Source organism: Tenrec ecaudatus, chromosome 7, assembly GCF_050624435.1.
Source record: "Tenrec ecaudatus isolate mTenEca1 chromosome 7, mTenEca1.hap1, whole genome shotgun sequence".
In the NCBI taxonomy this organism is placed as follows: domain Eukaryota; kingdom Metazoa; phylum Chordata; class Mammalia; order Afrosoricida; family Tenrecidae; genus Tenrec; species Tenrec ecaudatus.
In genome coordinates this window covers 160,841,370-160,865,257 of record NC_134536.1, presented here as the reverse complement: position 1 = coordinate 160,865,257, position 23,888 = coordinate 160,841,370, and the positions used below count along the sequence as shown (strand labels likewise).

Below are 23,888 nucleotides of genomic sequence, written 5' to 3'. Positions count from 1 at the left end.
CACCCTCCCACCCTCTCACCCCAGGCCAAACCGATGTGCGCAGCCTCTGCAGTCTCCACGGCGTGTTTGACCTGAGCCGGTGCGCCTGTTCCTGCGAGGCAGGCTGGAGTGGGCCCACCTGCTCGGACCGCACAGACGCCCCCGCCGCGGAGCCTTCCTCCGCCTCGCCGCCCTCCGCCCCCGCGTCCTGCCCGGACGACTGCAACGACCAGGGCCGCTGCGTCCGCGGCCGCTGCGTGTGCTTCCCGGGCTACGCGGGCCCCAGCTGCGGCTGGCCCTCCTGTCCGGGCGACTGCCAAGGCCACGGGCGCTGTGTGCAAGGCGTGTGCGTGTGTCGCGCCGGCTTCTCGGGCGACGACTGCGGCCAGCGAACCTGCCCCCGGGGCTGCAGCCAGCGAGGCCGCTGCGAGGACGGGCGCTGCGTGTGCGACCCCGGCTACGCGGGCGACGACTGCGCGGCCCGGAGCTGCCCTCGGGGCTGCAGCCAGCGGGGCCGCTGTGACAACGGGCGCTGCGTGTGCGACCCCGGCTACGCGGGCGACGACTGCGGTCAGCGCAGCTGCCCCGGGGACTGCGGCGATGGCGGGCGCTGCGTGGACGGCCGCTGCGTGTGCTGGCCCGGCTACGCGGGCGACACCTGCGGCACGCGGACCTGCCCGCGCGACTGCCACGGGCGCGGGCGCTGCGAGGACGGCGAGTGCCTGTGCGACCCGGGCTACAGCGGGGACGACTGCGGCGTGCGCGCCTGCCCCGGCGACTGCCACCAACGCGGCCACTGCGTGGACGGCCGCTGCGTGTGCTGGCCCGGCTACTCGGGGCCCGACTGCGGCGCGCGCGCCTGCCCGCGCGACTGCCGGGGCCGCGGGCGCTGCGAGGACGGCGTGTGCGTGTGCCACGCGGGCTACCAGGGCGAGGACTGCGGCGCGCGCGCCTGCCCGGGCGACTGTCGCGGGCGCGGGCGCTGCGAGAGCGGCCGCTGCGTGTGCTGGCCCGGCTACACGGGCCGCGACTGCGGCGTGCGCGCCTGCCCCGGCGACTGTCGCGGGCGCGGGCGCTGCGTGGACGGCCGCTGCGTGTGCGACCCCGGCTTCGCGGGCGAGGACTGCGGCAGCCGGCGGTGCCCCGGGGACTGCCGCGGGCGCGGGCGCTGCGAGGACGGCGTGTGCGTGTGCAGCGCGGGCTACGAGGGCGACGACTGCGGCGCGCTCAGCTGCCCCGGGGGCTGCCGCGGGCGCGGCCGGTGCCAGGACGGGCGCTGCGTGTGCGACGCGGGCTACGCGGGAGAGGACTGCGGCGTGAGGCGGTGCCCGCGCGACTGCAGCCAGCGCGGCGCGTGCCAGGACGGCGTGTGCCTCTGCTGGGACGGCTACGCGGGCGACGACTGCAGCCTCCGCACCTGCACGGCCAACTGCCACGGGCGCGGCCGCTGCGAGGACGGCCGCTGCGTGTGCGACGCGGGCTACACGGGGCCCACCTGCGCCACCCGCACCTGCCCCGCCGACTGCCGGGGCCGCGGGCGCTGTGTGCAGGGCGTGTGCGTGTGCCGCGCGGGCTACAGCGGCGAGGACTGTGGCCAGGAGGAGCCCCCCTCCAGCGGCTGCCCTGGGGGCTGCGGGCCTCGGGCGCTGTGCCGCGGGGGGCAGTGCGTGTGCGTGGAGGGCTTCCAAGGCCCAGACTGTGCCATCCAGATGTGCCCGGGGGACTGCCGCGGCCGGGGAGAGTGCCTGCAGGGCAGGTGCGTGTGCCAGGAGGGCTACGCCGGCGAGGACTGCGGGGAAGGTGAGTGGGCAGCCGTCCAGGGACAGGAGCGGTGGAGCGCTAAGGGCGAAGCGCGGATGTCATATGCTGGGGGCCTGGCTTGGGTGGACGAGGCAGCGAAGGATCCAGGACAGCACGGCAGGGGCAATAGAGCCAGATCTGCCTGCCCAGGCCTTGTCCCCTTCACTTGCCCGGTGGGAAACTGCTCATCATGAAGAAAGCCCCACTGCCGGAGTGGGGTGGGAGTCCTGGTGGGCTTCTTGATGTGGCTCTGGGGAGGGCGGGCTGAAAGGTGGGTGGGGGAGTTGCTGCCTGCAGGGAACCAGCTTCATCTCCCCCCACCCCCTCCCCTGGCAGAGGTCCCGGCCATTGAGGGCATGAGGATGCACCTCCTGGAGGAAACTACTGTTCGCACAGAGTGGACGCGGGCCCCTGGTCCCGTGGATGCCTATGAAATTCAGTTCAACCCCACGGTGAGTGAGACGCCAAGCGCCTGGAGAGGCTGAGTGGAAGGACTTGGGGGTGCACAGGCAGAGGTCCCTCAGTGCAGGAAGTTGCAGGTCATCAGATGGCTGGATTCCCCAAGTGCTGGCCCAGTGCTGCTGGGATGCATCTGTGAGGCTACGCTCAGTACTTCCTGAGGCTGTCTGGTTCACTGTTGGGCACCACTGTGAGACAGTTTTTTACTGCTGTGGACCCCACATCTGCCTTGTTTTAGCATCCCTCCCCTGGCGGAACTGGACCTTCACCAACAGCCGGACTGCCTGCCTTCCCGTCCACACAGCAGGCCGTCCAGCATCAGGAGACTTCTGCCATCTCTCTCCAGGAGACCCCACTGGTTTCTTCACCCCTTTCTCCTAAGACCGTTCCTGCATCTTCCACCTCCCTGGGTTCCACATGCCTCCACACATGGGGGGCAGAAAACTGCTCAGCCCATCACCTGACTACGTCTGGATGAGGTGGTACTTACCCCTGAAGTTGATTGATGTGTTTTGACTTGGGGGCGGAAGGGGGGTGTCACACAAGTTGTCAGCTATTTTCATTCTTACTGGTTTTTGAGTTAACTCTTTATTATAAAAATCAACTAGACAGTTTAAACACTGTAGCTAAGCAGGGACAGGGGAAACAAAAAGACGAAAGCTGACAACTTTCAAGGGTGTGCACACTTTTTAGTACAGGCCTTGGCATTTAGCTCTGTTCAGTGTTACCTTCTTCGATTTAGACCCCTGCTTCCCTGTCGCAATCGTTTGGCGTCTGGGCGCTGGGGCTCTGCCGCCAGGTTGTCAGTGCACTGAAAAGCATCCTCTCTTGGCTTCCCTCCAAATCGCTCAGGAAACCTTTAGGGGTGCTCTACTGGCCAAGCCTTGCCTCTCATGGTGATGTGGCTGCTCTCCACTCCCAGTCATCTGACCTTTCCACCGTACGGCTCATGTTTTCCAGACTCAAGTGCTAGGGGGATGGGCCACATCGTCCTCACCTCTAGAGGAGAACTCTGGAAAAGTAAATCACTTTCTGGGCCCAGAGCCTGAGAAGGGACAGCTCAGCGGTGCTGGCTGTCATCCCTACTCCACCCTGCCTGGTCATCCGGAATCTGCTAAGTGTACCCCAGGCCAGACCCCTACCACACCCCGCTTTCTCCTCTCCTCTCCCTTTTAGCAGAGGTTGAGGCCTTTACTTTGTGGGCCAAACAAGATGGCTTGACTCTTTTTCTTCTGCTTAAAAATTAATGTGTTTGTGTTCTCTCTCTCTCCTTTTCTGGTTATAAAAATAACGTAATCATGAGACAAGAATTTGGCAACCGGCGAAAAGAACAACAAATAGTTCTTGACTTCTTTCACACTCGCTGTGCGCATTTGAAAGTGTCTCCCCCACCCTCTCCTTCTGTGTGTGTGTGTGTTATTTACACAGACACACACCCGGTTCTCATCCGGAAAGAGTGGGACTCTTAAACGGAACTTTCCCCAGAAACAGCAGCAGCAGGGAAAGAAGAACTCAAACAAACATGTAGGAGTGGAGGAAGCCAGTAGGTCGGTGTTATCTACTGCTTTGTTTTTGTATTGGGTTTTTCTCAAGTCGGGGGGGGGGAGCAGCTTCCCAGGGCAGTGCCCTGGGCTTCCCCCAAGTGACAGGGTCAAGGGCAGTGAACCACCATGTAGTAGAATTGGCCATGCTCTCAGCTCATCTGCTCTGCTCCGGATACGGGCCTCTGTCACGTTCTGGGTCCCCTCTGAGGCCGGGTGTGGCAGGTGTTGTAAAATTGGTCCCCAACGTCTCCTGGACTCCGCGTCAGCACATGCTATGGCGAGTCCTCGGGAAGTGTACCTCTTGCCTGGACCAGCGCGCTCTGTCCACTTCTGTTGGCATGGAGCATGTGTAGTGGCTGGTTCTCCTCTGGCCACTGCCACCTTCCTAGAAGCATGTCCCTGCTCTCAGAGCCCAAAGTCTCCTCTTCCTGGCAAGGGATACATGTAGGGACTGGGATAGTTTGTTTGTTTTCAGAATGCAGAAGAGGAGCATTTCTCCTCTCTCTGCAGACATGGCACTGTGGCCCCAGCTCAGTGCCGTTCAAAGTGCATTCCCTGGACCAGCAGCATCACCCGGGAGCTTGTTAGAAATGCGAATTTTCAGGCTCGTCCCCCAGATCTGCTGAACTCGAAGCGCCAGGGAAAACGTGTGTTCTAAGAAGTCCTCCGGGTGATCAGAAAGAACTCAAGTGTAAGGACCACTCCCTTACACTTGGAGCTCTTGGGCCAAAGGTTGGCCCCTCTATGAGCTTGGGAGCCCTAGCAGTGCTGTGTCTGCCTGCACCCGCAAGGTCAGCCATTGACACTCGCTGCTCCATGGGGGGAAACCAAGGTGCTCTGCTGCCATAAGGATGGACAGTCTTGGAAAGCCCAATGGGGTCGCCAGGGGCTGGCATCAACTTCCCAGTAGTGGGTTTTCCGTGAATGTTGGAGAAAATGTGGGGAAAACTGATGGAGGCAAGTCCCACAACCAGGAAGAGGATCAGGCATTCCCCCATCTGGGTGTGTCTCGCAACCTGGAACCTTGCAGCCTCAGCAAAGGTTTTGTTTGGGTCTGGTCTGAAAAGGGAGAAGGTGACGTAAGCCCCAGGTGGAATCCTGCATGTGAGACCCCGAGTCTGATCCTGAGAATAAGGTTAGAGATTCGCCAGGATCCACAGTGGGAGCAGCCAAGCTTTACACAGGGCCAGGGCCAGCTGCAGCATCTGACTAGAGCAGACCACTTCAGACCGGTCAAGACAGTGCTGGTGCTTCGGGGACAGGTGTTACACTGACAATGGGACTTTCAGGGACTGTCCCCACGTAGATTTCTGGAGGCACCAAGAGATGACTAAAGGGTTCTGGTAGGTTACCCAGAAGAAAAAGGAGAACTTTGGGGATGGACTTATCTCCCTGGTAGGTCCAGGCCTTATCAGGGAATTCCCAAGGTGTGTGTATGAGAGTGTGTGTGTGTGTGTGTGTGTGTGTGTGTGTGTGTGTGTGTATGTGTCAAGGGAATAAGGAGAGAAAGACAGACCGACAAGGAAGACCAAGCATCCTCTAGGAAGGATGCTGGTTTCAGAGGTCTTGGCTTGAACTCAGTCCCGGCCTTCCCTCGGCTGGGATGCTCTAGGGCAAGGAGCATAGGAAAGAGGCAGAGGCGTGATATGCCCCAGGAATGTTTGCAGCCAAGAAAACTCTGGCAACCCATTCATCTCGATGTGGCTTCCGCATCTGGTTTTATGCTTTGGGACTCGCGATGCCGATTTTTCCCTCCATCCTCTTGGTTCAGGAGAGTAGCCTTTTGAAATTTCCAACCCTACTTGGCTGAATGGAGGTGCCCCCATCACGGCCAACATAGCTCGGCGGAACAGAGCGTCCTTAACAGTTCTCCGAGCTGGACAGCCCAGCTAAATGTGTGGCTGTTTAGAGGGCCAGATGTCCAGGTCCTCTGATTTCCCTAGAGATGCGCACTTTGGGAGGTCAGATGTCCTGCTGGGTCAGTCACCACGCATCACCACCCCACTTAAGTACTCACCTGGGGGCGGGTTGTTTGCCTACAGGCGTTTTCCCGCACATACAGATTTGTGGTGGCATTGTGTGCTGTCAGGCAATTTTAACGCCCGGCAACCTGACGTGAAAGACACAGTTGTTCCACAGTGCTTCCTGCGCCTGCAATCTCGGGGAGCCTCATGAAGCACTGACTTAAAGCCTCACTTGCCAACCTAAAGGCCAGTAGTTGGAAAGTACCGGCCCCACCTTGGGAGAAAGTTGTCCCAGTTGGCTTTTGTCATGATTACAGGGTTTTGGAAACCCGGTGGGGCCATTCTACTCTGCCACGAAGGTCGAAGGTCGCAGTGAGTCAGAATGAATTCCATGGCACAGAACAAACAACGTCTTTAGGAGAACACATTGTCTAGTCCAGGGCTCGGCAAACTTTTGAGATGAAAGAGCCAATCCTGTCCCTCGCAAGAATGCCAGAATTATTCGAGAGCCATAAATATCGTTTTCTAAACAAATGAAATCACCATTAGCTGAATAATAGCCTTTAAACGTTTTCAATTTTCCTTGAGAACCTCGTCTTAGCTACTGAAAGAGTCGCATGCAGCGTGTGAGCCAAGGGTTGCCGACCCCTGGCCTAGTCTGTTCCTCACCGTGCCCATAAAACCTCTGTGAAATTTGTGTCAGGATCGAATAGAATGGAAGGCCTTTAGTTGCTGGAATATACACCACCCGAGGACAGAGACCATCTCTTTTTTTTTTTTAAAGCTGTTTGTGTGTGTGTTAAATATACCTGTAACCAAATACCATTTCACTAGGAGCCATTTCTTTTATGTCTGTATTATCAGTGCCCAGCAGAAGGCCAAGTATACAATCAGCAACTGGGCACCATACCTGTGGCATTTTGAGCAGGTGGGCCTTACTTTTGAGGGGCCTACAGAGAAATCCCTGAAGGGAAGCATGGTGCCAGTTACACCAGAGTCACGGATCAGCCTGGGGCAGATACCCGACTGAGGAAGGGAGTCTTGAAGGGACATCTCTGATCTACTTCGTCTCTTATGACAGGAACAGGGCAAAGAGAAGCCTCCTGGTGCCCAGGTAGTCGGCCTTGCCAAGGGCAAGGAAGGAGAGTCCCAGGTGTGTCGGGTGGTCTCCTCTGTAAGGTTTCCTTGGCTGTAATCCGATGTAATGGGAGCAGGTCACCGGGCCTTTTCTTCCATGGCGTGTGCCGTTTCAAAGTCCGAATGCCAAACCTTTGTTCCACCTAGGCACCTTGGGTAACGTTGCCTGGGTTTAAAATTCTGCTAATTTCTTGGTGCTGATGACCTTGTGCTAGGAACTCATCCTTCTGTGCCTCCGTTTCCTCAGCGATGAGACGGGACTGATGAAGGGGGCTGGTGCGAGTCAGCTGCCTGCAACAGGCTCTGGTATGGAAGAAGCGCTCTAGACGCGTGGGCTGCCACCAGAAGTGCCCTGCACCTTGCACAGGGCCACGTTCTCTGCGGTCCCAGCGGCTCTGGTTGGAGTGAAGACCACAGAGATAGGGGGACTGGGCAGCTGGGACCAGGGTGAGAGTGCCAACTCCTGATCTTCCCCGGGCTCTTTCTCTTGCAGACAGAGGGGACCAGTCCGCCGTTCACAGCTCGGGTGCCCAGCTCTGCCTCGGCCTATGACCAGAGAGGGCTGGCTCCAGGCCAGGAGTACCAGGTCACTGTCCGTGCCCTAAGAGGGACCAGCTGGGGCCCTCCTACCTCCAAGACCATTACCACCAGTGAGAGCTGGGGCTGCGGGGCAGGGTCCTAGATGGGGATCCGGAACTGACAGTGGCAGTTGACCGATGACTACAGAGTCGGACTCCTGCCTGAGCCCTACTCTCTCCAACTCGTCTAGTGATCGACGGCCCCCAGGACCTCCGAGTGGTGGCCGTGACGCCAACGACACTACAGCTCAGCTGGCTGCGCCCTCTGGCCGAGGTGGACCGCTTCGTGGTGTCCTACGTTAGTGCGGGCAACCAGAGGGTGAGGCTGGAAGTGCCTCCCAAGGCAGACGGGACAATGCTGACGGACCTGATGCCAGGCGTGGAATACGTCGTGACTGTCACTGCAGAGCGGGGCCGAGCAGTCAGCTACCCGTCCTCCGTGAGAGCCAACACAGGTACAACCGGCCCCGGAGTAGCAAAGGACCCCCATTTCAGAGAGTAGGAGTCCCCTCTTTGGGACGTTAGGTCTAGGGCTCACAGACAACGGTATGGGGAAGTTTGCCATCACGCCGTGAGGGCCTTACTCGGGTACAGAGGGCACTGGGGAGGCAGAGCCCTCTGGCACTTGAAATCCTACAGGAAGGCTGTGGGTTAGACAATCGGAAGAACTGCCTCAAAGAGCCAACAGGAGTGGGCACCCAAGTCAGATGCACCTGACCCACCCTGAGGGGAAAGGTTCTCATCCACACATTGGTACAAGGGTGGGCTCACATCCTGTAGGGGCCGAATTTGCCCAATCCTTCTCCACCTAACCCTCAAGGTTTTTTAACAGATACCGGATCTCCATTACGGCCCCTTTCCATGACAGGGGGACGCCCCCCACTCCCCTTTCTCTCCTTCAGACTTGACACCCGTTGGTCTCTCTCTTCTTTCTAGGGCGCCAAGAATGGCGGGCTGGGGGCGGGGGGGGGGGTGAGGGCGGCCCCAGAGCACGACGACTCCTTCTGGGTTCTCTCCGCAGGTGGCCCGGGCAGCGGGAAGAGGCCTTTGGCTCCAAGGGGAGGGATGGAGGAAGGGCTGCCGTGGGAGTCCCCCCCCACCCCAGCGAGCTGCCACTGACCTGCTCTCTCTCCTCCCCTACCCCTGTCTCCGCCCCCTCCCCTCAGCGCCCGGCCACCACGAGTACTGGGAGGTGCGCCCACCAGCCCTGCCCCCCCGGCCCCGCCCCCGGCCCACCCCTGGGCCCCCGCGGCCGGCCCCGAAGGAGGGGAGGGAGGAGGCGCCCCCGCCGCGGCGGACGTGGGCCAACGTGACGGCGGCGGAGCTGGGCCGCCACGGCGGCTCGGTGGAGGACGTGGAGCGCTACCTGCGGGCGCACCGCTACCCGCTGCGAGCCAACCAGACGTACCCGTCGGTGGCCCGCTACATCTTCGCGTACCTGCAGCGGCACCTGGCGGCCCCCGCCGGCGCCCCCGCCGCCCGGCCCCGCCGCCCCGCGCCCACCGCCAGCCCCGAGCAGGGCACTTGGAAGCGGGACTCCAACCGCAGCAGCTTCGCCGGCGTTGGCGCGGCCGCCACGCCCCGACACCCCAAGCCCGAGGTGCTGGGCAGCTCCGCCGACGGCTCGCTGCTCGTGTCCCTCGACGGTCTCCGCGGCCAGTTCGAGCGCGTGGTGCTGCGCTGGCGGCCCCAGCCCCCTGCCGAGGGCCCCGGTGGGGAGCTGGCCGTGCCGGGCAGCGTGCGCACGGTCAGCCTCCCTGACCTCCGGCCGGGCACCACCTACCACGTGGAGGTCCACGGGGTGCGGGCGGGGCAGACCTCCAAGTCGTACGCCTTCATCACCACCACAGGTAGCGTGTGATGGGGGCCCGGGACCACCCACTCCCTGCCGGGCCCCGTCCGCAGCCTTGAGGCCCTCGCACTACCTCGCTGCACAGACTGGCACCCCACTTCACCCCACCCCTGCCCGACCTCAGCTTCCCCCTGGCCCAGGCTCCAGGGGGACCTGGCAACAGCGGCACTCTCCCCTGCCTCCTGAGAAGCCCCACTCAAGCGCCGCCTCCTAACCCCCACTGTCCTAGCAGCAGCCTCTGAATACCTGAGGCCCAAGAGACCCACTGGTACTGGCTGATGCTCCCAGAGCACTCCTGCCTGGATTGCTCGTTTAAGGCTGGAGGACGGGGGAGTACTGTAATGACTGTCTGAAGCAGCTGGGGTCGGGTGGGGTGCCAAACCAGTGGTTCCCTACTTGCCTCACTGTGGTGAGAGCCGCTGAAGGCCGTGGTCAGTGGTTACCCTTTTCCACCATTTGGCCGTGACCTCAAAGGGATTCAGTGAGAATTGCTTGGGGGTGGCCTGGAAACCACCAGGCAGTGTGTGTCTGTGGGGTGATGAAACCCCTCCTCCTCTCTAGATGCCCTGGCTTACTTCCTTCACAGGGTCTCTCCCACAGGAATGGTCTCTGGCTGTGCTGTGGGGCTGGGCCAGCTGCTCTGGCTGCTAGGGAAGGGAGCGTTGTGGGCTTCTTCCTCTATAGGGCCCAGATGTCACCTGAGCTGGATGTCAGCCCCACCGCCGTCTCTTTCCTCACTGCCCACTCTTCTCTTGCTTCTGCGTCCCCCACCCCCTCTTAACACCACTGTCTCCTCCTTCCTTCCAGGCTTCTCACTGCAGCACTAATGGACACCAGGACCGCACGCAGTGGGAGGGGGATGTATGTGGGGAGGGTCCTGGGGGTCTCTGAGGTCCCAGGAGCCTGTGGGGGGAGAGAAAACCTTCATCACACGGCTTAAACACAAACAGGCCTGTCAGCTCAGGACTGTGGTGGATGGGGTGTCTAGACGACCCACACACCTTGGGGAGGCTGAGGTGACCAGGTGGTGGGCCCATGAGGGTCTCCAGAGCAGAAGCTGGAGGCTGAGAATTCCTTGCTGGTGCTCATATTTCCACTTTCCTGTTTTTCTCACCCTGCCCCTTCCCAGGGTCCGCCCCCTCCGACCTCTTGGGGCCCACCGATGAGCCTCCTCCCTCTGGCCCCTCCACGACCGAAGGGGCCCGGGCCCCCATTCTGCAGCAGCGTCCCCAGGAACTGGCAGAGTTGAGGGTGCTGGGACGAGATGAGACAGGGCGCCTCCGCGTGGCCTGGACTGCCCAACCCGACACCTTTGCCCACTTCCAGCTGCGTCTGCTGGTGCCCCAAGGATTGGGGGATCATGAAGAGCTGCTGCCGGGGGACACCCGCCAGGCCCTGGTGCCCCCACCCCCTCCTGGAGCCCCCTACGAGCTGTTGCTTCATGGGATCTACCCCGGAGGCCAGGCTTCTACCCCCCTCACCTACCAAGGCATTCTGGGTATATCTTGGACTCTGCTCAGACTAGGGCAGACTGAGGTTGGGGAGGGCCTGGGGTTGGCTGGGAGTGGAGAAAATAGTGAAGGGGTTGAAGCTTTCGAGGAGAGGGGCAGGGGGCCTGAAGCACAGAGGATGGGGAGGGGAGATGGGGAGGATGAATGTCAGAATGGGGCAGCGCCGATTCAAGGAGACCCATGGGCTGTCTTGGCCCTGAGTCCTGCCCCCACTTTGGGGTCTCCTCCACCCCGCCCTACCTGTGCCAGTAGATCGGTCAGTGTCAGGTGGGACTGGGAAGGCTCAGGCCCTCAGGACACTGACCCTCAGCCCTCATCTTCTCCCCAGGCCCTGCCACTCACAGTGGACAGGCTAGGACAGTGGTCTGTCCCCTGAGTCCAGGCGCTAGGCCCTCAGTGGATAGTACCATAGTCCCATCAGCCAGTCTCTAGGGGACAGGGACCTCTGAGGGTAGGGGCTCCAAAGGTGTCAGGACTTCAGAGATAGATGAGGTTTGGGGTGGGGGCGGTCACTGAAGGATAGAGCTTGAGGTGCCTGGCCCTTGTGGGGTTCAGGGCAGCAGGGGGAGGGAAGCCCGGGAGGGCTGTAGGCCTTCAGAGTGAAGTTCGTGTGTGTGTGTGTGTGTGTGTGTGTGTGTGAGAGAGAGAGAGAGAGAGATAGGGACCAAAGCACGCCCATAAGTAAAAAAGCTTGGGGGTAGGGTGAGTGGGGGGAGATGCCCACTTCAGTCCATACAGAGAGCCAGGCTGGGGGAAGTGCAGGCTGCCAGGGAGGGAGCTGTCCAGGGTGGAGCAGGAAGGAATGTGTTCTGTGTCTACTCTTCCTTCAACATGCAGACAGGGATGGAGAGCAGCCTGCTTCGCCCGGGGTCCCGCCAAGACTGGGTGCACTAACGGTGACAGATGTGACCCCACACTCTCTGCTCCTGCACTGGACGGTCCCCGAGGGTGAATTTGAGTCCTTTGTGATTCAATATAAGGACAAGGACAAGCCGCGGGTGGTGCCCGTGGAGGGGCCGCAGCGGGCCCTCCCCATCACCTCCCTGGAGCCAGGCCGCAAGTACAAATTTGTCCTGTATGGTCTCGTCGGCAAGAAGCGGCATGGCCCGATTGTCACCGAGGCCAAGACTGGTGAGTGGCCCTGCCCTATGCACTGCCCCAAAGGAGGCCCTGCCAGTGCGCTCGCTGGGAACCTGCTTGGGGAACCCCAGGAAGGCTTCCTGGGGGAGGTGGTGCATGAAGGAAAAGAGTGGTGTAGCAGTCAGAGAGGCTGAGGAGGGCAGTGGACAAGGCCACCGTGAGGAGCCAGATGGACAAGAGCAGGGTCTTCGGCTTCTGTACAGACCTCACGGTGCTAAGGGGGTGGAATGCCACTAAGGGCCCCTGGCCGGTCTCAGCAAGGGCCTTCGGGGGGTCTCTGGAGGGTTCCACGTAGGAGAGTGACACGTTAGGTGATTTTGTGGACAGCATTGCAGCGGCTGCTGAGTTGGCTACAGGAGAGAAATGGGGGCGGCCTGGTTGGGTGGATGGGGGTGGCAGGGGCGCTGGAGACAGGCAGTGAAGGAGAGTGAGCAAGGAGGCCCAGGTCACACCCAGGTTCCTGGTTTGGGCGGTCCTGACCCCCGGGGCAGGTTGAGGGGCCTGGGGGACACAGGCATCTTCTGTGTGCTGAGTGTCAAAGGCACATTTCATTCTGACAGCAGCCCTGCGAGGCTCTCTTGTTTCACAGATGAAGAACTTTGGGGCAGAGGACAGGGGCAAAGAACGTAGGAGGCCATGGAGTTATAATGGCACCCCGTGGGGGGGGAGGATGTCCGAAGCCCGATGTGTCTGTCATCGGTGTGGATGGATGGACTCATGTGGAGATGGGGTCCAGGGTGAAGGCGTCGAGAGGAGAAGAGGCAGGGCCCATGGAGCCCGGGGTCCACCCAAACCCAGGGAAACAGCAGAGAAGAGAGGCTGTCGGGCAGGCTGGGGGTGGCCTGGGGAGGGGCAGAGCCAAGGGGAGTGGTGTCCTGGATGCCAAGACAGAGGGCGCAGTCAGACATGTCAGATTCCATCAGGGTGATTCAGGGCCTCCAGAGTGTCCAGAGGACTTGGCCGTGGCCAGGTCACTGTGGGCCCCTTGTGGGCCAGTCTCCGTGGAGGGACTGGGAGGAGGCCATGGTTACAAGCGGAGTACGCATTTCTCTGGAATCCAGGCTGAGGACAGAGAGCAAAGAGACTCGGACTTGGGGCTGGTACAGAGGGAGATCTTGGAGGGCTGGCCATGACCGTGGGCACCATGCATAGATGTACCATGAGAGGAGGAGGAGGAGGAAGGCCCAGGTGTGGAAGACTACCAAGGAGCATGCTTCTGTTTCTTGGAGGAGAAACCAGCTAGTAGTTGGACGGGAAGGTTTCCAGGGCTGGGAAGACGTGGGAAGACCAGCCTGGTCTCCTTCCTTCCCTCCCTCCCTCCTTCTCTCCCTCCCTCCCTGCCTCCCTCCCTCCCCGGGCCGTGCATAGTTACGTCTGCACTGGTCCATACAGTGTTTGTGGCCCATTTGGAGAAGGCACCTCCTCTCAGTGAACGGTGACTGCAGTCCAGCGTTTACCAGGCCACACACCTTTGTGCAGTGAACATTCAGCATACCTCGCCCAGCGTCCCTGAAGGGCAGGTGCTTTCTCCCTCCTATGACCTGTGTCTCTCCCTTCTCTTTACCTCTCCTCCTAGTGCCCTGGAGTGACCCCAGCCCAGGGTCCCCGCCCCGCCTGGGAGAGCTGTGGGTGACAGACCCCACTCCAGATTCGCTGCGCCTCTCCTGGACTGTCCCCACAGGCCAATTCGACTCCTTCGTGGTCCAGTACAGGGACAGGGACGGCCGACCCCGGGTGGTACCCGTGGAAGGGCCTGACCGCTCAGTGGTGGTCTCCGCCCTGGCCCCTGACCACAAGTACAGATTCACTCTGTTTGGAGTTGCCAACAAGAAGCGCCACGGTCCCCTCGTGGCTGATGGCACCACAAGTGAGTGGCAGCGACCCAGGCGCCGTGTGTCCCCCTCCTGGCCCTCAGCCAGGAACCAGCGGGGCCTCCCAGAGAGACTGCTGACTCTGGTGTCCTGGCCCTACTCCCATGGAGTGGCTGCCAGGCTCCCCACCTGCTGGCCCCTTCCATGCCCTCCAGTTGCTCCCCAGGCCCAGAAGGCAGCTCACACTCTTGCCCACCCAGAATGCCCAGGGGCGTAGCACTCATAGCAGGCAGACGGGCCTGAGGGGTGCGTGCCATAGAGTCCGAAGCCCTAGCTGCCCTCCAGGCCACTTCAGCCCAGGCTGGATCCTCTTTTTACAGCTCCAGAAAAGAAAGAGGAGCCCCCCCGCCCAGAGCCCCCCAAACAGCCCCTCCTGGGAGAGCTGACGGTGACTGGCATGACCCCGGACTCTCTGCGGCTGTCCTGGACGGTGGCGCAGGGCCCCTTTGACTCCTTTGTGGTCCAGTACAAGGACGCACAGGGGCAGCCCCAGGCGGTACCCGTCGGGGGGGACGAGAACGAGGTCACTGTCTCTGGCCTGCAGTCTGAGCGGAAGTATAAGATGAACCTGTACGGGCTGCGAGGCAGACAGCGTGTGGGACCTGTGTCCGTGGTGGCCACAACAGGTGAGTGAGAGCCGCTGGGGCCTCCTCTGCTGGTCCACAGGCTGCCTGGCTCAGACCTGGGCTCCCGCAGGCTCCGCTCCACTCCGCTGCACTGTTGCTTTCCGCATAACGCCTCCTGGGCCCACCTCCAGTCAGCTCCAGTCTCCTAATTCCCTTCCCGGGCCTGCTCCCGACTCTCAGTGAGTCCTCCCTCCACAGCAGGCGTTCTGTCCTCCCCCCAGACGTCCTCAGGACTCAGCAGCTGTCTTCTTTCCCCATGGCTCCTTCCCCCCCACCGCCCCCACGGGAAGCCCCGACCTGTTCCTTACACCTTGTCTCCATCGCTGCTCTGTTCACACGAGAGACCTGTTCCCTCCACCTCCCTCCGGGCTCACCAGGCTCCTCCTCTGCCCTGCTGCCTTCCTCTCAGCTTGCATGGAGCCTGCCAAAGGGCCTGCCAGCCCCTGACTGCCCACTCACTTCCAGCCGAGCACCTGGCCCATGCTTCCGTGTCCCCACCTCTCCCAGTCTCCATCTCGTTCCCTGTGCCGTGTCCGGGGCCCTCGGGGTCTGTGCCTTCTGGCGGCGTGGGCAGTGCTGTGGTTGAGGACTGTCTGGAGTTAGCAGCCTGGAGTTTAACCCCAGGTGTGCCCCTGGGCGGCTACGGGACCTCATGCAGGTTCTCTGGCGCGCTGAGGCTCCACGTCCTCACCTGTCAAATGGGGACAGCGGTGATCAGTGAGAAAGTCCCTCAGAGTAAAATGGGCTGATCGGTGAAGAGCGCCAGGCCCACAGAAACTGCTCTGAGTGTGCGCCGCTCCGGGGCCCTGACCAACCCAACCCCTTCCCAGTGCCCTCCCCGCCCTGCCTCCATCCCCCTCCTCTGCGGAGTCAGGTGCAGGCTCTCTCTCTTACACCATAGTTTCCCCAGCAACCCATGGTAGGGGATGGGGGAGGGTCCCATGAGGAAGAGCAAGACTCAGCCCCCACCTCCCCCTAAATCCTCCCGGAAGCCCTGTTCTTTGCCCTTCACTCCTTAGGGCTAACACTTGATCCACAGGGGAAGGCCTTAGCGGGAAGACATTCCGCTCTCTTGACCTGGTAGGGGTAGCTGCTGAAAGCCCTGGGAAAGGGAGGAGCATAGGGTGGGGAAGCCAACTCTGCCTTCTCACCCCGCCTCGTACCCTTCACCTCTACTGGCTGTGAGCACCCCAAATTAGATCCAAACCCACTGCCATCGAGACAATCCTAACGCATAGCAACCCTCGAAGACAAGAGAATTGCCCGCTAGGGTTTCAGAGATTTAAAGTCTGCACAGGAGCAGCCAGCCTCGTTTTCCTCCTGAGCAGTGACTGGTGGGTTTGAACCACGGGCCCCAGCACTTGATCCAGTACCCCATTGGTGCTCCTCACCATGAACACAGTGTAGAAGATTTCTTCACATGTTTTTTTTCTCTTCCCATCTCAGCTCCCTTGTCAGATGCAGTTGAAGAGACTCCCACCCCTTCCGAGATGGAGGAGACCCCCGTCCCCACGGAGCCCACCACGGAGGCCCCGGAGACCCCCGAGGAGCCTCTCCTGGGCGAGCTGACGGTGACAGGCTCCACCTCGGACTCGCTGAGCCTGTCCTGGACGGTGCCCCAGGGCCACTTTGACTCCTTCACTGTGCAGTACAAGGACAGGGACGGACGGCCCCAGGCGGTGCGTGTCGGGGGCGAGGAGCGAGAGGTGACCGTGAAGGGCCTGGAGCCGGGGCGCAAGTACAAGATGCACCTGTACGGGCTCCACCAGGGCCAGCGCGTGGGCCCCGAGTCTGCGCTGGGCACCACAGGTGAGTGAAGAGGTGCCTGGCCCTGGTTCAGTGCGTCTCCCCCTCTCCATGGCTCCCGGGGTTCAGGGGATGGCCAATGGCTAGTCCCCCGCTCTCCTGGAACCAGGGGGCTTCAAAGGCTTGGGGAAGATGGAAAGAGCCAGTCACTGGGGTCCCAGCAGCTGTGTGACCTTGAGAAGGTTGGGACTTCCATTCTTCCTATAAGAAGCAAGATCAAAACCGGAGACATTGATAAGTTTCCAGAGTACAGGTCTTGTTCTTCCTCAACTCCAGCCTCAGAGTGAGTTGCTTGGCAGAGTTTCCAGAACCTTCCACCCCGCCTCCAACCCCCACCCCCAATTTCTTTTTTTTTTTTTTGCCTCAGCCAACCCTGAGAGGAGAGAAAGGGGAAAGCCACGCAGGGGTACTGTCCTCAGGGCTTGAGGTAGCAGAGTGGATGCCCGTGCCAGGCTCAGGACGTGCTGCATGGTTTCTCCTGGGCGGCCCTTGGCTCCCCTCTCTGTCCAGGCGGCCACACTGGGCTCTGTGAGACCCTGGCCCCTGAGGCCAAGACAAGTCTGACTGAGACCGTGTAGCCGAGGACCATTGAGTTGTGAGGTTGGCAGTCTGAGTTGCTCTTAATTGTGAAAAGTACCCCCCCCCCATCCCACCCCTGGGAATCTCCATTTCCTTGTCTTCAGGCTAAAGCAGACCAGCGCCCCCCTGTGAAGGTTAGGAGTGGCGATGCCATGTGTCCAGTGAGTTCATTTTCATTTGGGCTCCACGCAGCCCCTGGGGAAATCGCGGGGGAGAAGGCTGGATTTAAGGCACCTGTGTGGGGCGTCCTGGGGCGAGTGTAAGTTAGGGAGGGGCTGTTAGGAAAGACTCAGCTTCCACGTTCACTCCCTGAATCTGTGGAGCCGACCGAGGGTCCTGCCTGGCACCTGGTGAGCTGCCGCCAGGGGATCAGATGGGGAAGCTGGCTCGCCACTCACAGGGAGGCTTGTCAATGACAGACCGTTTTTCCCCAGCCCCAACCTGCCTTTCGCTAGCTCGCGAATTTCTAAACCAACGTGACCTTGTATTGGTTGCTGTTATGGAGAATATAGACGGCAGAATGCACGCCCATTCAGCACCTCCTGCGTGTACATGTACATGCTTTCCATGTGCTGAAACCCCCACACCCCCATTCCCCGCCTTTGCCAACGAGCACCTCCCCTCCTTCAGGCCCCTTAGCTGGCCCCTAAGACAGCTCGCTAGGTTCACACACTGGAGAGGGAACCTTTGCCTGGCGCTCCCGTCCCTGTGCCCACAGGGTGTTGGGTGACAGCTGGGAGTGCTGTGGGGGCAAACAGCACCCAGTAGGTGCTGCCATAGTGGGCCATCAAGCGGGCGAGTGGGCTGAGGACAGCCCCCAGGCAGGTCCCTGGGAGACAGGCAGCAGACAGAGCAGATGCAGAGGGAGGGTGGCCGGTGGGTGTCTGCTGCACAACAGAGAGGGCGGAGAGGACGCGGGCTGACGTGTGGGACCTCACAGGGCCTTGTCCACACAAGGCGTTTACCCCGAGGGAGATGGAACCAGTTCAGACCTGTTGGACACTGTGGGTTGTGGCGGCGGGGCGGTGGGGGGGGGGCGTTTCGGAGGAGAAGACTGCACACTGGGGGTCACCCATTAAGAAACAGGGGTGGCTGGAGAAGGGGTCAGGGCTGGAGAGAGCGGGCATGCTGGCAGATGGAGTGTTGCCTGACTGCGGTGGGCAGGCTTCAGGGAGCAAGTCAGGGAGCTCGGGAGGCCGTTTGGCACTTGGCCAAGTTTGAGCCGTGTGAATGTCCTGGTAAGGCCAGGCCACTCATGTGGAATTGTGGAATGAATTCTCAGAGCTGGCCAGGGGGATGCCGACGGCTCGTGCCTGCCAAAGCTGGCTTGGATGCACCTCTGGAGTCGGGGTGCCCAGTGGGTGCCCAGCAAGAGGTCTGCCCGAGGGACATGAATTTGGAAGATCCGCATAGGGCTGGAGTGTCAGCCACTTTCCCAGGGTGTCTGTGACATCTAACACCCTACCCAGCACAGCCCCAGCTGCTGGGGGAGGGGCTCTTGCTCAGCCAGATGAGCCCATCCCTGTATTTTATCACATCACCGTCACCGGGTGGGCAGAACCACCACAACTGCCTACTTACTGCCAAGGGAAAAGAGGGTCTTTACTAAGACCTCCCCATGGCTGTCGCAGCCCCACAACAGGAAGAAGAGGCTCCTACCACCAACGAGCCCCCTCAGGAGCCGCGCCTGGGGGAGCTGACTGTGACAGAGGTGACCCCCAACTCCGTGGGCCTCTCCTGGACAGTCCCCGAGGGCGAGTTCGACTCCTTCATGGTCCAGTACAAGGACAGGGACGGGCAGCCCCAAGTGGTGCCTGTGGCCTCAGACCAGCGTGAGACCACCGTCCCCAGCCTGGAGCCCTCCCACAAGTACAAGTTCCACCTCTACGGGATACAGGATGGGAAGCGCACGGGCCCCCTCTCTGTGGTGGCCATGACCGGTGAGTGAGGGGGTGAGGCTGTGCCAGCCCGGGACCCCTGAGTCCCCTCACAGAGGGGCTGGGCCCCCACAGGTCCTTCGTGTGTTTAGTACCCCACTCCCTCCTGTACCCCACTCCCTCCTGTACTCGGGCAAGGCTGCTCGCATCCCTGGTCAGTGGTCTAAGCCAAGGGAATCTGATGGCGGCGTATTCCAAGTGGGGCCTTTGAAAAGGGATTCTGGTCCCACAGATCCCTTATGGGATCCCAGACACCTTAGTCGGTGTCCTCAGCCCCTTGACTTCTCCTCCAGGCGGGAACCATCCTGCCCTCCAGCTGCCCCCGCCCCCTGCCACCTCCTCCTTGGGTGGAATGCCTCCCTTCAGTCTGACCCACATGCAGCCTGCAGACTCTCTGATTGTTTACAGCTGTTTCCTCCCCTTTTCTTCACAACCCAGAGGTGGCCTGCCACCTCGCCCAGCTGCCTTTTTTAAACAGAAGTTTAACCCCATGCAGCTCAGCGACTTTTCTCGGTGGTCTTCAGTTGCCTGGTCTCCATTCCCTTTCTCTCCTCAGTGCCAAAGCCTGCAGCCCCCTGGGGATGCCCACACCCCATCCTCCTTCCTGCTTCTCCTGCTCCCTGGCACAGGCCATCTGATGGCCACAGACCCGTCTCGAACGCAAACCCCACTGCCACCCAGTGGGACAGGGCAGACAGAGCTGCCTCTGTGGGTCTCCAAGTCGGTCACTCTCCACGGGAGCAGACAGCCTCGTCTGTCTCACTTGGAGCGGCAGGTGGTTTCCGACTGCTGACCTTGTAGCTAGCAGTCCCAACGCCATCACCCACTACCCCGCCAGGGCTCCCGCATCTCAGGACAGTGATTGTAAATCAGTGACCAAGCCAACCAGGGAAAATGGACACGCTATGACCAGCACGCTTTGTAAGCCTCCGGTGGGTGACTCGGTGGTTCCTGGCAGTGCACGCCGTTGGCTCCCAACTACCAACCACAAGGTTGACGGTTCTAGGCTCGCCAGCCGCACTGCAGAAGTGAGGCCTGGCGATCGGCTTCCATAAAGCTCAAAGCCAAGAGAACTCGGGGGGCAGTTCTGCTTGAACACTCGGGCGGCCGTGGGTTTGGGTTTGAGGTTTTGTGAGTCCCTGCATAGCACGACTGAGCAGTGCATGTAACGAGCGGGTCTCCTTTAAACGTAGCGACCCGTGTCATTGATACCTCGAAGTCGCTGCAGTTACTCTGAGATGGTGTTGTGGCACCTGCGATGTCTTCCGGCGACAGAGGCGCAGGCACTGTTAGACGCCTGGCTGGCTTCTTCCGATCCTGTGCAAGGAAGTGGTGCGTTTCACTAAACAAAAAGCAAACACGGCGCCACCGAGTGGTCCCTACTCAGAGCGACCCTTCGTGACAGAGCACAAGCGCCCCGCGGCGGGTTTCTGAGTTTCTAGCTGCAGTCTGCATGGGTGTGGTAAGACCAGCCTCGTGTCTCTCCAGAGGAGGCAGTGGTGTGTTCGAACTGCTGACCTTCTGATTAGCAGCTCAGTTCATAACCCACTACCCACCCCCCAGAACTCCCTAAGTCTCAGCCGCACGAAAACTCACTGCCATCACACCGATGTTGACCCATAGAAAGCCTATAGGACGGGGAAGAACTCATCCTGTAGAAAGTCCCGTCTTACCCCAGGAGCCGCTGATGGTTTTGAACTGCTGACCTTGCAGATCGCAGCCTGACATGTCACCACTACACCGCCAGGGCTCTTTGCGTTTCGCGTAGTGGCTCATAAGAATCAAGACAGAACTGCTTCCTGGTCTCGGCCCGTGTGCCCCGCAGGTCCAGGGAGCCCGGGGCCCTGGGGCGGGAGCTCTTCCATCAGAAATCTCAGCGCCTTCTTCGTTTGTCCTTCCTGATTCCAGCTCCCCTCCCACCAGCCCCTGCCACAGAGGCTCCTGAACGCGCCCAGGAGCCTCACCTGGGGGAGCTGGTTGTGACCCACGTGACCCCCAGTTCGGTGGCCCTCTCGTGGACGGTCCCTGAGGGCGAGTTCGACTCCTTCGTGGTGCAGTACAAGGACAGGGACGGGAAGCCCCAGGTGGAGCCTGTGACTGCGCACCGGCGGGAGACCACCGTCCAGGGCCTGGAGCCCTCTCGAAAGTACAAGTTCCTGCTCTTTGGGATCCAGGACGGGAAGCGACGAGGCCCACTCTCCGCGGAGGCCAAGACGGGTAAGAGCCCCCAGGTGCTCTCCTCGCCCTTCTCCACACTGCCGACTCCCTCTTCTACTTGGACAGCCGCACTGCCTGCCCTGGTCCCCGGCAGACAAGGCCAGCTCCTGCCTGGGCGAGGGGCTCCATCCTGCGACTTTTCCGCTTGCCTCATAATGTCTACCTCTGCTGGGCGGGGAAGCCCTTCAGCCTCCCTCCTGGAGGGTGGAAAGGGAAGGCCGGGGAAGAGCCATATTTAGGTGCAGCTGGTGCCTGGAGGCCACCTGAGGCGGCCACTGAGGACAGGTTCTCTAGGCTGATCCCCAGCTCTGAGAGGTCACAAATGACGTGTCTAGATACTGCTTTCCATAGAGAGCTGAAGGGGCCTGATGGCTCAGTGGTTACACGTTGGGCTGAGAACTACAAGGCCAGCAGTTCGACTGGGCACTCACAGGGATGTTCTACACACTGCCTTCGAGGGTCATCACCTCAGTGAGTTTAGCTTTAGTCTGTCTGGGCCGAAGGAGCCCTTGGTGGTGCTGTGGGTTAGGTGTTCGACTGCTAATTGCAAGGTTGGTGGTTCAAACCCACCAGCTACTTCCATGGGGGGAAGATGAGGCTGTCTGCACCTGTCAGGATCTTCAGCTTTGGAAACCCGGGGACAGGAGCCCCTCCTTGCTCCCAGGGTTCTCCCAGGGTCGCAGCCCTGTGTTGCTGTTGCTTCTAAAGGTTTTACTGCTTCCCCTCCTGGCTTGGTCCCTTCCAGTCTCGTATCTGCCTCCTCAAAGCCCCCTTCCCATCAGTCTCAGAAACTAGAACTAGAGGAGCTCTGGACTGGCTGCTCACCCCGGCCTGCCTGGCCCAACCTAGCTATGCCCCTTCCTGGGGTTCGGGCCAGGCCCGCCCTGGCCCCTGGGGGCTCCCCTGAGCCAGAAACTCTCACAAAAACAATGCCGTCAGACTCTTCGCCGTCCAGGAAGGCAGCGGGCCGGCTTGTTCCCAGGCCCTGGACGGCTCCTTGGGCAGACACCAGATCCTTTTTCATGAAGCCCCCACTTCTCTTGCTGCCCCCTCCCCTCAAGCCCTGCCCAGACCGGGGGAGTTTCAATTCTCCAGGTTTCACTGGTGCCTCATGGAAAAAGAGACCTCCTCCATTGGAATGCCTGCCCTCCCACGCCCCACCCCCAGGGTCTGTCCCTATCAGAGACCCGAGGGCCAGGCAAGTCCAGAAGGGTAGCCGTCTGGGTACAAAGAAAGAGACCAGGTTCTGTGATGGACAAAGGGTCCCCAGCAGGCAGGAAGCGACCGCACAGAGAGGGAGGAGCTTTTCCCAGAGTTTTCCAGGACAAAGACCTCTCCCCACACTGGTCAAGTAGAGAGAGGCCTGGGCCAGCGAGGGCTGGTGGCAGGCACAGGAGGCGAAGGAAACATGGGAGGTACTGACCATTGGGGCAGTGCTGGGTTTTCTGACCCCAGTGGGAGGCAGAGGGAGTCATTTTGGAAAAAATAAGCACATGGACCTTTTGTCTCTGTCAGCTCCCCAAGGTGCTGACAGCTCAGGAGCTCCACCCCGCCTCGGGGAGCTGTGGGTGACGGACCCCACCCCGGACTCGCTGCGCCTCTCCTGGACAGTCCCCGAGGGCCACTTTGACTCATTTGCGGTCCAGTTCAAGGACAAGGATGGGCCCAGGGTGGTGTCTGTGGAGGGCCCTGAACGCTCCGTCACCATCACCCCTCTGGAGCCTGGCCGGAAGTACCGATTCCTCCTCTACGGCCTCCTGGACAAGCGGCGGCACGGGCCCCTCTCTGCCGATGGAGTGACTGGTGAGCAGGGGTCCCCTGCAAGCCCCTGCCAGGCCACTGGCCCTAGGATGCCAGTTTCCCTGGCTCAGACCCAGCCCCCTCCCGGTCCTTGCACCAGCCCTTTGGGAGCTGAGCCGGCCAGCAGAGCCCTGCATTCTGGCCTGGGAGTTCACCCAGCCCGCCCCTCCCTGTGTCTGTACTGCAGAGCCCCAGAGAGTAGCGGGCAAGCCTGGGACCCAGCGTCCTGCCAAGCCCCGCCTGGGGGAGGAGCTGCAGGTGACCGGCGTGACCCCAGACTCCGTGGGCCTCTCGTGGACAGTCCCCGAGGGCGAGTTCGACTCCTTCGTGGTGCAGTACAAGGACAGGGATGGGCAGCCCCAGGTGGTGCCTGTGGAGGGCAGCCTCAGAGAGGTCACCGTGCAGGGCCTGGACCCCGCCCGCAGGTACAAGCTGCTGCTGTACGGGCTGCACGGTGACCGGCGAGTCGGACCCCTCTCCGTCATCGCAGTGACTGGTGAGTGGGCCAGCCAGGACAGCCACGCCCCTCCCCTGCTCCTGCTGAGCTACCCCACCCCTCTCCCTTCTCCCGGGAAAGGGATCCAATAGACTTTTATGTTTTGATCATGGTTGAAGTGTACAACACAGCCCATTGACCATTTCCACGTTCAAAGAGGGTTGTGGGACAGTGCACCCAAACACTGCCCACCCGCAGTGCCTGCGCGGGCCCTTCAGCCAGGGCCACCGTGGCATTCCTCAAGCCCAGCCCTGAGCTTTTGGGCCTTTCCCAAATGACCCCACCACTGGTGCCTTAAACTCCGAAAAGCCCCACATTCACTGTCATCGAGTCAGCGCTGACCCATCACCCCCGGGGGGTTGTGAGATTGTCCGTCTTTCACCCTCGGAGGTGCTGCTGTTTACCCTCTGCAGCACCAGGCTCCTCCTACCATAAGCTCACTGTCCCTTGAACCCAAACTCCCTCCTTCTCCCTCACCCCCTCCGGTCCCTCATAGCTGCTGGTGGTCCCTGGCATCCGTCTTTGCTTATTTCATAAAGTGAGCCGAGGCAGGGGTTGGCCTCTCGCATCGGACCGACTTTGCCCGGCCCGG

General features: G+C 61.0%; 1 protein-coding gene across 1 annotated transcript in view; it reads left to right on the top strand.

Annotated features, from left to right (window-relative positions):
• TNXB (tenascin XB) overlaps window positions 1–23,888 on the top strand; it is a 55,815-nt gene that overhangs the window by 892 nt on the left and 31,035 nt on the right. The window contains exons 2-15 of the mRNA XM_075555417.1: window positions 25–1,779; window positions 7,405–7,533; window positions 7,653–7,916; window positions 8,667–8,909; window positions 9,060–9,316; window positions 10,481–10,811; window positions 11,662–11,955; window positions 13,541–13,831; window positions 14,156–14,461; window positions 15,908–16,270; window positions 18,478–18,786; window positions 20,707–21,000; window positions 22,516–22,803; window positions 22,988–23,296. Coding sequence (XP_075411532.1) covers window positions 25–1,779; window positions 7,405–7,533; window positions 7,653–7,916; window positions 8,667–8,909; window positions 9,060–9,316; window positions 10,481–10,811; window positions 11,662–11,955; window positions 13,541–13,831; window positions 14,156–14,461; window positions 15,908–16,270; window positions 18,478–18,786; window positions 20,707–21,000; window positions 22,516–22,803; window positions 22,988–23,296 — 5,433 coding nt within the window. The remainder of the gene's footprint in view (window positions 1–24; window positions 1,780–7,404; window positions 7,534–7,652; window positions 7,917–8,666; window positions 8,910–9,059; window positions 9,317–10,480; window positions 10,812–11,661; window positions 11,956–13,540; window positions 13,832–14,155; window positions 14,462–15,907; window positions 16,271–18,477; window positions 18,787–20,706; window positions 21,001–22,515; window positions 22,804–22,987; window positions 23,297–23,888) is intronic.